Source organism: Crinia signifera, unplaced genomic scaffold (genome assembly GCF_055691185.1).
Source record: "Crinia signifera unplaced genomic scaffold, ASM5569118v1 HAP2_SCAFFOLD_873, whole genome shotgun sequence".
In the NCBI taxonomy this organism is placed as follows: domain Eukaryota; kingdom Metazoa; phylum Chordata; class Amphibia; order Anura; family Myobatrachidae; genus Crinia; species Crinia signifera.
This window is the reverse complement of record NW_028142789.1, coordinates 1717-19092: the sequence shown is the minus strand read 5'-3', so window position 1 is coordinate 19092 and position 17376 is coordinate 1717. Positions and strand designations below refer to the sequence as shown.

Genomic DNA, 17376 nt, shown 5'->3' with positions numbered 1-17376 from the left:
CTAAGGACAAATGGAAGGTTTTTTCTTTTGATGTACACCAAATTAGTTTGTTATTTTCTATCCAAGTGGGCATAGAGCACTGGCGTAACTATAGCACCGCAGCCCCCGCCACCGCGGCTGGGCGCTTTGCATATGGGGGCGCCGGGGGCTGCGGTGCTATAGTTACACCTCCCCCCAATCCCCCGCATGCTTACCTATTTCGCTGGTCCCGGCGGCTCCGTTCTTCTGCTGAGGAGCACCCCAAAATGGCCGCCCCTATATAGCACACAGTTCTCTGAAACTGTCTGCTGTATAGGGGTGGCCATTTTGTGGTGGTCCTCAGCAGAAGAACGGAGCCGCCGGGACCAGCGCGAAAGGTAAGGCTGCGGGGGATTGGGGGTGCGCCCAAAACGTAGCTACGCCGCTGGCATAGAGTGAGACTATATTAGTGTGCCGAGCACAGCGATGCACCATGCCCGAAGCGAAGGGACGAGGTAAAGTTAGACGGTGTCCATGTCTACAAAGACACAAAAAAAAACATAAAAAATGCATGTTGACCTTGTGGTTTTGACCATGCCCATGACGACCTTAAGTCAACCTTCTGTCAATGTCGACCTATGGTATAAAGACAATTGCTAGGTGTCAACCTAGTCACTGTTGACCATTAATGGTTGACCTAGTGACTGTGGAGCTAGACATGGTCTATCTCTTATATCGTAACCAGCCTATTAGGGGGGCATGTGTGATGTCAGCTCCAGCCAGGATCAGGCTGCTTTCATCGCAGCCGTCAAGTTAGACCCTGGCTACTCTGAGTCTGCAATGAGTGGTGGCCAGTGAAATAAATCATTCGATAGTGAGACTCTTATGAATGGATTTAGATTTTTCACACAGCTGTGAAAAAAATAAAAATAAATAAGTCTTCACTGGGCGGACATATTAATTTACAAGGCAGGATTTCACTGGGTGTCAGATGGCCTCCCTACCGTCTGGATTCAGATGGTCATTACACCGACTTCGGACCCAGCTGTTAAAAGCCCGATAGTCGTGAAACCAACTTACAGGGGCTATTCTCCCTAATGGGGGCCCACAACCCCAATAGATGGAGAATAGAATAGGTGGCGAGCACAGCGAGCCGCTGAGCATACAGTGTGGCAAGAGCGGTGAGTGCAGCAACCCGCAAGGAGCTTCTTTGTGATAGTTCAACACCACATAGGTTGACATGGTAAAAAGGTTGATATGAAAAAGGTCAACATGCAGTATGTTGACAGTCAAAAGCTCAACATGAAAAAGTTGACTTGAGGTTTTTTTTAGGGCTTTTTTATCCATCCACTTGGACTACAATTGAAAATGGTAAAGTGCCCGAAGCATGGCGAGCTATACATTTATTGGGGGTGACATAGACACAGCATGTGAAAACTCACATTGACCTTTTTCGTGTTGACCTTTTGACCAGGTAGATGTTTTGATCATGTCGACCTATTGGATATCAACCTTATCCATGTGGACAATTTGAGCATGTCGTACTATTGTATGTCGACATTTTGGTGTCAGCTTATTGACTGTCTATCTAGACAACGTCTATCTAATAATCCACACCCATCTACAATATATTATTACTAGCCTTATTGCATTTAAATGACATTATTGAGATGTTCTGTGCATTGTTTCTGTTATGTGGTACATACCGCCACTTATTGGGTTGATAACACAGGTATGTACACAGATGGACATGCACTGGAGGGCACGCCTATCTTATGTCTGAATTTGGTACTTTCCTATCTTAATACTCTATATATATACTAAGGAAGGCAGATTTGAAATATGAGATTTGAGATTTGATATATTCTCTTCATATTGAGGCATATAAACCCTAATCCTGCTAATTAAGTCTCTTGGAGGTCCATTCTTACTACAAATCTACTGAATTGTATGGAATATGGCCCAAGTATAGGCACCAGAACAGTTTTTTTATGTTACCCGCATGAATACCAATATAACGTTCTATACTGAGGCATACAGTATGTAACCAAGGCCTGTATTGTATAGTAAGTAAGTAAGTAAGTAAGTTTTATTTATATAGCGCACTTTCTCCAACAGGACTCAAGGCGCTTTACAGACAATAAAAATAACAATGCACATACTGCAATACAAAGGGTTATCAGTACAAGGAACAGGCAACAATGGCAGTACAAATGTACATCACACATACAGATATGCACAAGACGCATTCTAATAAGGGACATGGACATGGGGAACATATTTACCGAGCTGTGCAGTACCCAGGCAGCCATTCAGCGGCGCCACATGGTGATTGCACAGCCAGTAACAGTACTGATATATATATAAACTAGATGTACTCTAATGAGGAGCACAGACATGGGGACCATATAATTACTGAGCTGTGCAGCACCCAGTCAGCCAATCAGCGGCGCCACATGGTGATTGCACAGCCAGCTAGGTAGCCAGTAACAGTACTGATATATATACTAGATGTACTCTAATGAGGGTCACAGACATGGGGAACATATCATTACTGAGCTGTGCAGCACCCAGGCAGCCAATCAGCGGCGCCACATGGTGATTGCACCAGCCAGTACTGTACATATAGAACACAAAAGAACAGTACAGGGTACACAGAACTAGTCATAACACAATTAAAGCACAATTCTTAGTACACAATACAGCTGAGATATAAGGAAGTGAATGAGAATAGATGCAGGTATAGATTGTAGATGAGTAAGAGAGCTGTAGTTGAAATACAAGAAGAGTGCAGTGAGAACAGGAGGGAGGAGGGCCCTGCTCTAAGGAGCTTACAATCTAGAGGGAGACAGACAGGTGACATGAGGTGCAGGTAAGGAAACCTGAGGCAAGAAGTGAGCATGGCAGGACATGAGGCAGCAGGTAAAGAGAATGGACAAAGTAGTCCTCTCTCTCCTCCTATCCTCCTCTTCCCCCTCCACCTGCACCCTTGACCCCTAATAGCTTTGCACCGTGGGCCATGCCACAGCACACCCTGCTAGGGGCAGAAAGCATGCAGAGTGAATAGGGAATGCACAGGATTGAGGAACCATGGCTCTGGTACATAGAATGGTTCAGTATGAAGTTCATTGTCCTGACTGTGCAGACTGTAGGTGATGCTGGGTCAGGTAACTCACTGCAGAATGCTGGATTTTCAGTGGATGATGTTGAATTTTATGTCCTTCTGTGTTCCTCCGGTATTTCTTTATGTAGTTGTTCAATGTTTGTTCAACTGTTTCTTTAACTGTTCAGATGCTACCCTTAGTTAAGAACACCCTTTGCTAAAACAGCCAGCTGCAAAACAGCAAGCTGTCTTGCTTCTAACCCTACAGAAATACTATCCCAAATTAAGAGCCAGGCCAGGCCAGACCATTTGCCCACCTGATTGAAATGCTAATTGTACAAAGATCATAAACTAGCCTGATTAGCCAACCAAGAGGTATGCTAATATTGGCTTACTTAGAACCTTCCAATCTATACATACATCTAACAAAATACAATTATCTATTGATGTTACATACATTTATAGCTAAAACATGCCAGAAGACAATGCAGAGGCTAGGCTGGGATCTGTAGTGCAGTGGATGTGGATGTTACATACATTTATAGCTAAAACATGCCAGAAGACAATGCAGAGGCTAGGCTGGGATCTGTAGTGCAGTGGATGTGGATGTTACATACATTTGTATGAGTTTGTACAGAGATTTGTTACCCCTGGTGAAGTCTCTCTGAGACAAAATGCATTGGGTTATGCTACGTCCGTGATTACAAAAAACTGTTAATATGAAAAAATACTCCAGCTTCAAGGAGCAACTACATGTACTTTTGTATTGTATTTTTTAAATAAATGTGTTAAGTGTACTTTGGTATCTTTGTAATTCCTGAATTTTTTTTTTGTCTAGAGGTCTAAGATTGGGGCGCTGATGACACTATTGTTTGTGATATATTAATATATATATATATATATATAATTATTTTTTAATTGCCTTGTTCTACAAATGGGACGTATCTCGACCCCTTCTAGGAAACATAAAGTACACTATATTGCCAATTTGATCTATAATCATTGGCCATGTCTTCTTTTTAAATTTAGCATCAATTGCAGTCTGAGTAGGGTTTAGAATAGATCCTGAAAGTCAGATTCAAGAGACTAAAAAGTAATAGAGCAAAATAGAATTCTTACCTTAGTGTAGTCACTGAGAAGGAACCCTTGTACCATCCCACTATATATTGTTAAGGGAATTAGGAGGCATTGACGTTTATCTTGAAGATGTTTTACTGTTGCCAGAAATGGTGCAAATAAATTTTCTTTGTGTTCTAAAATTGGGGTTTCCCTTTGCTGATCAAGTGGATCCAGAAACACAATGATCAGTAGCAGAGCAAGCAAGCCACATACTACAAAATAACAAAACAAAAACATGCATGCTTACTACAAACTAGGAAATGTTTCAGCAATGTGTGGTAATGGAAAATTCTATACAGTCTATACTTCCTGTATAGATACTTATGTTCTCTCTTGCTGGAAACCCCGATTTTGGAACGCGTCTGAGCGACCTTTTCATACCCCCACTATCCACGTCGGCGTGGAGTTGATTCTATATAGCGTGGCGAGCCACCGAGCCCGAAGCGTGGCGAGCCCCACCAGGGGACGTGTTTTATGTTACATGTATTACGTGTCCGCTCGCCACGCTTCGGGCTCCGTGGCTCGCTGCACTTGCCACACTATATAAAATCAACTCCACGTCGACGTGGATAGTGGGGGTATGAAAAGGTCGCTCGGACGCATACCACCATGCTCGCCACACTTCGGGATGACATGTATAGGGGGGGGCAAAATAAATGGCATTATATGTCATTTTACCATTAATCTAGGTTCCATCAGAACCGATATCTCATCGCATCGCATGCCATACAATAATGGCATGCGATGCGATGCGATTTTTTTATGGCATCCTATCTTTTTAATGGATTCACTGACACAGAGCAGTGAATACATTACATAGGAAAATACAATATGGCCTGTAATGCGATTTCACTACCCTGAATAGCCCCCTACGCAAATGGAGTAGTGGGCGCCGTGATAATACACAAGTACCGTTGACAGAGATAAAGTACCAGCCAATCACCTTCTAACTGCCATATTACAGGTTGTGTTTGAAAAATGACAGATAGGAGCTGGTTGGTTGGTAATTTATCTCTGTCCACTTTATCTATCTCCAAGGCTTAGTACATAGACCTCTTAGTTAGAAAAGATTGAAATGTCAATTATAGAGAAAGAGCTTAAAATCTTACCAACGTAAACTCCCAAAATGATAAAAACCAAAAAATTGGATGGTTGTGTTGGTTTGGAACCAATGTGACTCCAATTACCAAACTCTTGACTCCCATTTCCACTGGAATGATTCTGAGTCCCCATTAATATTAAAGCTTCACTTGATCCACAATCTGTGTTATTCCAGACTATTATGTCATCTAAACATAAAAAAGACCAAAAAAAAAAAAAAAAACATTCATTTTAATTGTATGTTTCCCTTTTAAACGTGATTTTTCTTTAGTGAAACAGCAATGCAGTACAGTATATAAAATTTGGGATGGAAGAAATAAACACATACAGTGTAGACAACATATTGTACAGAGGGAGGAACATATAAAAAAGAAATAGAAAACTAGGGGGTAGATTTACTGGTAGTCCTTTTGAAGAGGGGTTGTATATTGATTTAACTGCAAAACCAACCAACTGGAAGGCACTTTATTTTATTATTGGAGATAGTACTGTATTTTACAGTACTGCTAGATTACCTGCCATATAATATCTTACAAATGTATCACGTTTATAATTCTGGTGCTGTTAAATTATTTAGTAAAATGTAATTTTTAATATCAATAACTTTAATATCTTTTAATATAAATATTAATGTAGAATTGTTTTAGTAAAATATAGGTCTTAATATAAATTACCTTTTAAAATAATTTCCCCTAAAATTATGGGGTAGTAAAACTAAAATAAACCATTGTGACATAGTCAACCCCTGGTACCTAAAATGTATATCCACATTTATATCATGATCAAGCCCAAATGAATGGGGCCCACTGGTACCCGTAGTTCTACTGTAAAATTAATATTCAATAAAGACAAGTCACACACAACATACATAGTAACTTAGATGATGAGGTTGAAAAAAGACATTAGTACAACCAGTTCAACCTATATTTATTTTCCTGTGATGCACAGCTTATATTTGTAAAAAAGACCCAGATGAAGTTACTAGCTATCTGTTTTAATATCTCTCTCTCTCTCTCTCTCTCTCTCTCTCTCTCTCTCTCTCTCTCTCTCTCTCTCTCTCTCTCTCTCTCTCTCTCTCTCTATATATATATATATATATATATATATATATATATATATATATATATATCTCTATATATATATATATATATATATATTCATATATCTCTATATATATATATATATATATATATATATTCATATATATATAGTCCATGTTACTGGCACTCGCATCAAATAACAACAGCTTGCTGGGGTGACATTCCAAGGTAGGGAACTTGCTGGAAGGTCACTACTGCATATAGTAGAAGTAAATGGAGTCACTCACCAGTCTTGTGATAAATCAAAAGTGGGGTTTTAATCAGGCAGCATGGCAACAGTGATGGGCATCGACGTTTCGGTCCGCCTCTGGGACCTTTTTCAAGATAACATGCAAGGGCTAGAGCCTCTCTATTTATGCCAAACATGACCCGGATATATATATATATATATATATATATATATATATATATATATATATATATATGTGTATATCTAGTAACAGGTTCACTCACAGCAAACAAGGCTTCATATAAACAATCAAGAAAGACACTTGTTCATGCAGCACTCCTAACGCACAGTGTCTTAGTGCCTCCGGGCACTGGCAATCCAAGTCCCTGGCACTAAAATACTTGTCCCTACTAAATGGCCCCTATTGGGCATCAGCACAATATGTACCAAACTGAACAAGGTTTAAATCCCTTCTTCTGCAATAAGCCCAGTTCCCACCTGTGGCTGTGCCGGTCTAAAAACCCGGACTAGAGCCCTGTGCCTGAGAGCCCACCCGTCTCTCCCCAGACATACCTCAGAGACCCATTCCTGGCTTTGCAGTGAACCAGGCCCTGTTAGCTGGCTGCAAAGCACTCTCTCTGAGGCTAGACAGCTCCTTATTAACCCTTTACACCTTTACAGGGCAGTTGTGACCAAATAAATATACGACTCTCTGGTCAAACTAACTCTGTTTCACCACTCCACGTATGTATGTATGTATGTATGTATGTATGTATGTTTGTATGTATATATATATATATATATATATATATATCCACCTAAAAGTACAATAGAAGGGGCGCCCAGTAGTGCAATATTATTTATTTAAAAGATGATTATATAGACAGTTTAACATATTTCACTGGGCAGTGTCCGTACCAAATTAATGATTAGGTGTGGGCTTATCTACCCCATGGTTCAATAAACAATCAATGGCAAAAGCTGCAAATGGAGAGGCCACGTGGGGTGTCACTCACGATCCCTCTTTCCCCTCAGGCAGGCAGGTGGACAAAGGCAGCTATACGTCCACGCTGGTGCTCACAGCTAGCTCCGTTCCCAGTGACCCAGTGGGTTGCCAACTACAGTCTTTTTTTGCAAATGCTGGCTCTGGGTGACTGCTATCACTAGGAGAACCGACATCTGATAGGAGCTCCTCGCTGACTAATTCTGTGCAGCTGGGCTATCACTCAAAGTTTCTCCATAGGATGCAATGGTTAAAATGATCCATTGTAGTGTATGGTAGGAACCGCTACATTATGTGTTTAACCACATGTTAAACAAGATTAACCACAAGGCCAGCACAACTGGGAACATGACAACACCTGCACAAATATCTAGTTTCAGTTCCAATTCCAGTATCCAATCCCATTAGAGATCATCCATTGTAAACTACTCTCAGGTATTTGCTCATTTCCAATACAACTGGTCTTCAATGAGTTCTTGATTCCTGTGTCAGAAGCTACAGAGGTAGCCATGCTTGTTATGGCTGTGACTTGCTACAGGGCATTCCTACAGCAATTTGATAATGTCATAAGGTCCCCCCCATCTCAATGTTCCATGCAGGTAGGTTCAACGTGACATGACTAGCACTCCTGACTCTTATCCCAGTGTGTAAGCAGTAAAGAGACTGCTGATATTCTTTCAAGTAACAAGATAGATGATACAGTAGATTTTATTTTTCTATTTTATAAAATACTCTCTCAATAAGGTGTAGCTATCAGCAGTACCCAGGCATTATATAAATATTACTTTAAATCTAATATACTCCAGTGGTTTAAATTTAATATACAAAACTCATACTTCCCAACATGATCCATTCCAAGAGGGGCAAAGTATTTCTACTGTACCTGGACTTCCCTCTTAATTTATGATTGGAATCACCTGTGTTGAAATGTCTTTATTATCAATTAAATAGTTCAACACAAATAATGGCAATCATATATTAAGAGAAAAGTCCAGATATATAGCATTTTTTCCTCCTGTAATGAACTACTTTGGGAGGTAGGCACAGCCTAATATATCTCCCTTTGCCTGGGCCCCCTGGTTTAGTGCTCTAGGGCCCCCAAGCCTTAATCTGGCACTGCACACCCACAGATAGCGGGTCCATTCCACAGGCTGAATGAACTGCATCTCAATGGGCCAGATTATCTAAACTTCAAAAGTGATAAAATGGAGAGTGAACAGCCAGCCAATCAGCTCATACCTGCCATGTCAAAGACTGTGTTTAAAAAATGTCAGACAGGAGCTGATTGGCTGGCTGTTTATCACTCTCCATTTTATCACTTTTGAAGCTTAGAGAATCTGTCCCTCTGTCTCTGACTTCTGTACTTCCTCCTATATTTGCCGGGATGCCATCAGAAATTGGAGGGCCTGAGACTAGCAAAATAGGTAGGGCCCCCTGGGTGGAGCTCTGAATTTTATGGGTAGTTGGTCCACCAACTCTGATTAGCTGGAAGCCGACATCAAATTTTAAATGCCACCAATTGTGTCTGCATTCCTGTGACTACACATTTAAGCACTGTGTACACTGCTGCCATCCAGTCAACCTGTCAGGACCTGGGACAAATGTACTAATGGCTCCCCTCTTATGGTGGGCCTGTATATTTGTATCACTTCTCTCAGGTGTCAGAGTGCTGCATCTCCAATTTCACCTGCAATCAGTCCAGTACCCAGCACTATACAAACTCAGTTGGTTTCTCTGTATCCAATCTATTCCTGCTGTAATAAAGTTTTACTTTATTACATCAGTGTCTGCTTGTATCTGCAATACTTTCCAATGACAGTGTCAATCTGCTACCTGCATTTATCATCCTGCTGCATGCAATTTCTAACACTATCTGCCATAGTTTCTGTGGTAAACTGCTGCAACTGACTTTATCTAATTACATGCTGCTATAGCAGGTGCACCCAGGGCAGTTACTACAGGGACCCCAGTCCCAGGCGCAGACAGAAAGCGGACCCAGGACTGGTTCTTCTAAAGTATAATTGGTCATAAACATAGTTTACATTTCCCTTAAAGCAATGTAGAGGTTGAGTATTGCGACCAGTGCTGCAGACACAGGTTTCCCCAGACATTCCAGGTGTCCGAGAAAGGGAAGGAGGTCCTGCCTATTTTGCCAGTCTCGGGCCAGACTATTTGTAATGGCAGCCTTGTGTTTAAATTAGACTGATTGTACCCAGTGTGTCATAAACCTCACGTGTTCTATGCATCAGTTAGTATTGCTAACACTGCAAAATAGTGGACTTAATCCCCAGCCTAGAATAGTTTTTATAATGTTCTCTTCTTAGAATCCTTAGGGTGAATGAGGACAGCCTCCTAGTTTCATTCAGCCTCCTAGTTTCATAAAATACATTCCAGTCTTTACCAGTTCTGCACAACGGTCCCAGTGCAAAAGTACAAAACATACTCTGAAAACTGACACATTAATGAACTATTACATCACTATAATTATATATGCTAAACACCATCACTCCCTCTCCAGTTGTGAAGTGCATTTTACCTTAAGTGGAGGAAGAATGTAATCTGTTTTAGATATCTATATTCTGTTCCCTTTTTTGAGATTTTTTGCCATTTATTTCTTTGTCATTTTGAAGTGGTATATTGGATTATTACAGTGGTTCCCAAACTGTGTGCCGTGGCTCCCTGTGGTGCCTAGGGACACTTGCAGGGGTGCCTTGGGTTGGTGGTCCAAGATCAACTCAAATTATGTATGGTCAATTATTTTTGAACAAAACCAGTTCTGGTGACTGCCAATCATACAATTGTGTATACAAACAGAACCCTATACCATATAACTGAACCTAAGGATGATCACATGTAAACACAATTCACTTAATTGTATATTTTTTGCTAAAAAATTTTGGCCTGGGGGTGCCGTGAAAAAACTCTTGTACTTTAGGGTGCCATGATTCAAAAAAGATTGGGAAACCCTGGATTATTATGTACTACTCTCCTCGCGTGTGATTGATTTCTGGATGAAAGTTTATTATTAAAAGCATATTTTTAACATCTTGGAGTGTCATTAATTAGTTCCTGATGTCCATATATATATATATGAGCAAAAACAGGTGATGGACTTGCGGCGCTTACTAGATTGTTAGCACTCCAGCTGATGTATACACCCTGTTGACTGAAAGTCTAATAGGGCAGCACTAAATCCACTTCAGGACTGCAGCCACCTCCAACAGTCCCTGGACTTTAGGGAGTCTTTTGACAATAGAGCACATGTGCAGATCTCTGGAAATATGGCACAGCAATCATTTTTCCAGTGAATTTAACAGAGCTGCTCCCACCGTCGCTGGTCTCCGAAGGGTAAGTATTAAAAAAGTGTTCAGTGTGAACCCCCTGGGCCTAGTGCCCATGTACTGCGCACAATGCACCCATTCTAAATACTCCAATGCACAAGGCCTATTCTGCACATTTGCAGAAGCCCTGCAAGACCATATGCTGTACCTCCAAGCCACAGCATTATTGAAATGCAGCAGCTATTTGGTGGCGTGGATGAGGCCTGTGTATGCGTATTCCAGCACAGATTTACTAACCTCCCAGACAGGCAGGAGGTGGCCATTCTAAATAAGCTTAGACTTACTCCAATGGCTGATGCGGCAAACATTGCGATCAATGGTTGTGCTGTTGATCCATTTCTTTGGATGCAGGCATCTTTAATGAGATGCTAGTAGAAGGTGTCTTTCCTTCAGATGCAATCTGCAGGCATTATCATATTTTTGTACAGCAGCTGTTTCCAAAGAAAGCTGTAGTTCAATAGTTTCCAACTCTGAATCTCTGAAACAGGCCTATAGCAGCAATATTTCCTGATAATTCAAACACATTACAATGTTTTCTTGCCAAATGGTTATTCAGGGTTGTCTACTTTCTGCCAGCCAGCTCCATGAAGGTAATGGTGGGGTACCAGCGTTATGCAAAAGGGGTGGGATGGGGGTGGAGCTATGAGTGAGTTATGTGTTTGGGGGCATAGACAGTGCGATCACATTATTGTGACCAAATAACTAAGGTTTTTAAATTCTTGTATCACAAAGTACTACAAAAAGCTTAACAATGTTACTGAAGCAGTTTTGTTAACTAACCCAGGGGTCCCCCATGTTCTGAACTTGATCTCACTCCACACTCACCATAATAAACTCACTCACCTTAATACATAAATAAATAAGGGGTTTTAGTTCATGGATTGATCAATGCATTCAAATTACCCCAGTTCACTGCAAGTCCTACTCTAATATCCAGATTCAGATGAGACAGTCACCAACACAGTTCCTAAATTACCATTAAGAAAGCAGCTCTCACAGGTTTAAGATACCTGTCCCCTTGCCTAGCACGCTAGTGACTGCAGAGCTGGTAGTGCAGAAACACAGAGTGAAGCTGTATTTAAACAGTCCTGGCAGGCACCTCGGTCCCACTCTTTTAGATGTTCCAGTCACCAATTATACCAGCAAAAGCCATTATTGTACCCAATGTATCCTCACTGCTTTTTAACTGCAGTGTCTACTTTATTTTAATGACTATATAACTCGTGGTTCAGACTAGTTGCCGTCATTTGGAACACCCACCTGGAGGATGCTGAATCAACTCAGAGATAAGACACATGGCATGGCTAGAAACTAAGGGTCATGACATTGTTTAATGTATGTACCCCATACCCCTAGTGTAACAAAAATGAGGGCAGTGGCTTGCAAGAATGGTATATCCTGTAAGACCACATCCCTGGTAGTGAGGCTACAAATGTGAAATGTACTTTGAGTTTCAACTTAGTTCTAAATTACTATAACAACTAAATTTCTACATTTTAACATTTCCGGAACCAAATCAGTTCAATCAAAAATGTGATCAAAATTTAGATCTACAGTACATATAATAGTTTGGGCATCTCTAAATGATAGTTTTCAGTAACACATTAGCAAAACATTTTAAAAACTGTTATTTCTTACCAGTTTGTTGAGCTAAGTTTAATACTAATGAAGAAATTAAATTTCCCCAAATTCTTGATGACTGGAAGATGAAGAAAAATATTCCAAAGTATCGATTTATAACATGCATATCCAATTCGCCTGATTTTTCTGCATATCGCTTTGCGTGCACTGTGAGGTAGATGCATTTTGCTGTCCAAAATGAACTTGCACCTAGACCTAATATTACAGATGATGGGATTAAAGTATACCTGAAAATGATAATAAAAAACCCTGTAAGATATTTTAAAGTAATGACTAGTTATTGGTAATATTTATGAATTAAGTTGTTACATTTTTTTTATTTATTTTTTTTATTTATTTTATTTATTGCTTTCAATTTTGTTTTGTGTATTAGTTATCATTTTATATACAGGTTGAGTATCCCTTATCTGAAATGCTTGGGACCACAAGCATTTAGAATAAGGGATGTTTCTGGATTTCGGAAATTTATTTCATACTTACCTGGTCCCCTGGCAGTGCTCCGATGGACCCCCAATGTCCATAGTGTCCCCTGGTGTCCACTGCAGCCACCAGAATCCTCTTCAGCGGTATCCCCGGTCCCAAGGATGCATTGTGCGGGTGTGCCGGTTACGTCATTGGCGCACCTGTGCTATGAATCCTTGGGACTGGGGATTTCGATGGCTGCCGTGGACACTGGGGGATGAGGTAAGTATGAAAAAAGGTGCGGGGGGGGGATATGAAATATTCTGATAAACCATGGTTTTCTGAATATTTTGTTTTTTGTATATACATATAAGGGAGACTCAACCTAGCAATACCTAGATTGACATTGAATATGGTCAAATACATATTGATATATATGTCTGCAAAAAGTAATATGCTTAAATTATTTGTGGTATATTTAGTTACTGAAAACCACTAAATAACGCTATACGTCCACCAGCACATGGGACATTATGAAGGGGAGCCATGACCAGAATGCTAATTGCAAGCGGCAAGGTACCAAATACAGGTGAGACTGGAGTAGTGACTGGAGTAGTGACTGTGTTACCCCTTCAGTCCTGCATCCTTGGCCGCAGCCACTCACAACTTTTCATTGTTGGGCAATGTGAATATATGTGCTTCTTTTATAACCCTCTTATACTATAAATAAAATACAAGTTATTCTCATCCTCATAGTAATCCAGTAATTATCCTTCCCAGGCTTTAACTGTCTCTATCCAGTTTTTAAATATGAAACATGCAAAGTCACCAGATTGTCATTGAGGAATGAAGTCATCGAAGATTAATCAGAATGACTTGCAAAACAATAGACATAGCTCTGGGCAGATAAGTTGCTGGGCTACATCTTTTAATGTTGTTTTAAATAAATGAAATGCATTTAATTACAGACTAATGCTCTCAAACAAAAGTGTTAGGTCACTTGTAGACACTGCCATTAATGTGATTACTTAGAAAATTGGTATTACTGTTCCATACTATGTAATCTTGGTTTGATGATGGGGGTATGGCCTGTCCTGTAGTGAATATTAGTGGTGCTGAAGCTCCAAATAAGGAAATAGCAGCTTATCGGGGTATTATGGTACAATAATTTAGTATACTAGCATGGGTCTTCAAACTGTGGCCCTCCAGATGTTGTGAAACTACAAATCCCAGCATGCCTTGCCACAGTTTTAACACTCCCTTATAGCAAAACTGTGGCAAGGCATGCTGGGATTTGAAGTTTCACAACATCTGGAGGGCCGCAGTTTGAAGACCCATACTGTAGAGTATACTAAATGATTGTACCTTTATACCCCTGGCAGTTTGAAGACCCATGCTCTACAGTGAGGGCTTGGCTGATACCACTCTGCTGGGGATAACCGTTATCACCCTTATGCATGGTACAAACTAGGGACTTCCCTCTCATTCCTTGAGCATGTGACTATTGCTTTGGTTCATATTTGCAATGCATGTTATGGCTGTAGTAACCTCAATTTGCAGTCATTAGACCTACAGGTACATTCAATACTTTGTTGTCAGAGATCTGTCTTGTTAAATACAGTACTTGTTACTTTAATAACTGCTATGTCCCTTTCCTTTTCTTTCAAAATAATAGTGTCTGTTAACTTATCATGTACAGCCACCATTTTTTTCATAGCATTTCATATTACCATCTTGGGTAGAAGTTTGCCAGTATACTGATCATGTAAAAGCATGCGACTGCAACAAGAGTCCATTTGCATCCAAGTTTTCTAATGGTAAATGGGGCAAGTACCAATGCAGAGAAGATTTGACCACCATATGTAACACTTAAGGACACAGTACCAAGGCCTCCAGTAGGATTTAGGCTGCTCTGCAGAGAGAAAATTAAAGCCTTCATAAAACCACTATTTCATGTTGATTATACCTAGTTTAAACTTATTTATTTTTTAACATGAACAGACCCAGTTTGTATAAGAAAAAACCCAAAGGTAGTAACAAGCAAACAGAAAATTGAGCACAAAATGTATGGTACTTTATTGCTACTCCATCCTGGGCCCTCATTTTTATGGCACCAATCACACACATAAAATTAAATGTGTTAGGAAGATGGGGATTTCTGCTGCCAAGAAGTGCAGCCATCTCCTCTGCTTACAGGGGGAATTATCGATTGCCTAGTATGTGCCCTCACCCTCATTTTTTCCCTGGCTGCGGAGCTCACAATGCCCCCCCCCCCCCCCCCCCTCCCGTGTAGGTCAGCGCCATTAACAGTGCTTTTTTCATGCTAAAAGGGTGAGGCCATACATCCATTGCTTGGCCATGCCTCCTGCTTTCCTGGGGCCCAGGCAATACCTCTGTGGCCATGGGCACCTGTGTTACACTGAGTTTCTGCACATAGCTCCTGTTGCAATTGAGATGCACGGTATCAGAAATGTCTATGAAAAGTGATGGTCTTTCCTGGATAATTACAGCGAGGTGTCTTAGTTAATGTATGGAAATGGTCTTATGGACGTGTAGGGGAAAGTGGTTGCATACACAAATGTTTAAAAGCTGGCTATGGGGATCTATACTTAAATGGAGAGACTATACCTGCCCTATGGCACCCTTGCACATTCATATGCATACTGTAGATATACACTGGGGAAGGGCTGTGTTGCAGCGGACAGTAGACCACTTATAGACGCAGACGATGCTGCTTCCATGTACCCCTCTGAATCAGACCCTTAAACTCTGATATGGAAGACATGACCGAACACCAGGGGAAAGACCTCACCACAGGAATGCTCAAAGCACCTACTGTTATCTACAGGATGTAACATATAACGTACAGTATAAACTATTGCAAACAATATAATCCAATATCTTAATATGAAATTTGAGAACAGTAGTAAGACACATTTACATTTTCAGAATACAGTTGTTACTTTATTCATACTTTATAGCTAGTAATTATATATTGTGCTGTTACTGTCACTGTCATTCTAAGAAATTACATACTGCATGTATAAAAGAATACATTTTTGAATTTTGCCACATCCTTTTTTAAAAGCTGCTATATTTTAAAGCATATTATATATATATATATATATATATATATATATATATATATATATATACTGTGTGTGTGTATTCAAGATATGTATGATGATATATTTCTGTTATCTAATCCCTTTTTTTAAATAGTTTTGAAAAAAAAACTTGATTCACAGATATAGGGGGGTATTCAATCTAGGGTAATGGCTGTCGTGTAAATACGGCTGTAATTAGCGGCGGCACATTGAATACCCCCATAAAATTAAACTTTAATTCCAAAGAAAGTACATTTATCAAACTGTATTTATTATATCCTGGAATAATAATATTTTTATTGTAAATAAATGCTTCATTACTTTACCTGCAGTGTTTGAAGACCACCAAAAGCAACGAATATTAGTAAAAATCCTGTAGATACTACAAAAATATTCTTTAGATCTCTCAGCCCCATGCTTCTTTTGTATATGACTTGTCAACTTACAAATTGTATATCTTCGTGAACTGATTTAAAATGCACTTTTTCCTGTAATGGTGTTAAATTAAGAATGACATTAAATCTTAAATTTTAATATGATCTTAGATTTACACTTTTTAATATACAGTTACTTTAGATAATTTTATCTTCTGTTTGCTAAGTGGACCATCTGACTAAAATACACACCTTCTGTGGAAATGTTTCCAGCATTCCCAGACTTGTACACACACCTTGGGGCAGTTCAGAATACAAAGTTTCAACCATGACAGAGCTTTAGAAATGATATATAATATAATAAATTTATGTCATTATACATTTTATTATCCTAATAGTCACTTTGGAGAATTAGAAGAAGAGTTTACCAAATCTATAGAATGGACCTAAAAGAGTTTCAATTGTAAGAACTAATATACTAAAGAAGATGGGAGGTGAGACCAAACCAATGCTTGTTGTCCATCAATGCAGAGAAATTAGCTCATAACCTGGGAATTAATTCTATGATTGGAGGTGACAAGCAATTAGACACAGAAAACATCTAATTGTGTGTTTCCAAAACTTGTCCCTCTGAGCTACCTAAAAACAACCTGGTTTTAAGGAGAGCAATGCATTAGGTGGCTTAATTGCTACAGGTGTGTGGGTGCTTCACACATTCACAGATTTCACTGACCTCCAATACAATATGCCTCAAAAAGTATTCTATAAATTCTATACTATTCTTTTAAGACAAAAAATAATCATCTACTAGTGACAATTAAATCACTGGGGTAAATTTACAAAGATGGGGGTTCTATTAGACTGCTTATTTATTAAGCACTTTCAAGAAGATGATAGATACAGAAGGAGCCCCTCTCATTATTGTGGGCCCTGGCGAGTCTATCACCAACTGCCAGAA

At 39.8% G+C, this 17376-nt stretch overlaps 1 protein-coding gene across 1 annotated transcript; it reads right to left on the bottom strand.

Moving 5' to 3' along the window:
- Positions 1-424: 424 nt before the first annotated feature.
- LOC146056732 (protein unc-93 homolog A-like) lies at positions 425-16460 on the bottom strand. The gene is made up of 6 exons (XM_083168430.1): positions 16371-16460; positions 14668-14849; positions 12533-12762; positions 5290-5469; positions 4181-4392; positions 425-496 (listed from the first exon to the last, which is right to left on the bottom strand). Exons 1-6 carry the CDS (start codon positions 16458-16460, stop codon positions 425-427), a joined length of 966 nt encoding a protein of 321 aa, XP_083024556.1.
- Positions 16461-17376: the final 916 nt, after the last annotated feature.

Coding starts and splice junctions, on each gene's coding strand:
- LOC146056732 (XM_083168430.1), bottom strand. CDS start 16,460: ATGGGGCTGAGAGATCTAAAGAATATTTTTGTAGTATCTACAGGATTT. Junction 5,470..12,532: donor AAACTTAGCTCAACAAACTG/GTAAGAAATAAC, acceptor TTTTATGTTTAG/ATGACATAATAGTCTGGAAT. Junction 4,393..5,289: donor CATTTTGGGAGTTTACGTTG/GTAAGATTTTAA, acceptor GTTATTTTGTAG/TATGTGGCTTGCTTGCTCTG.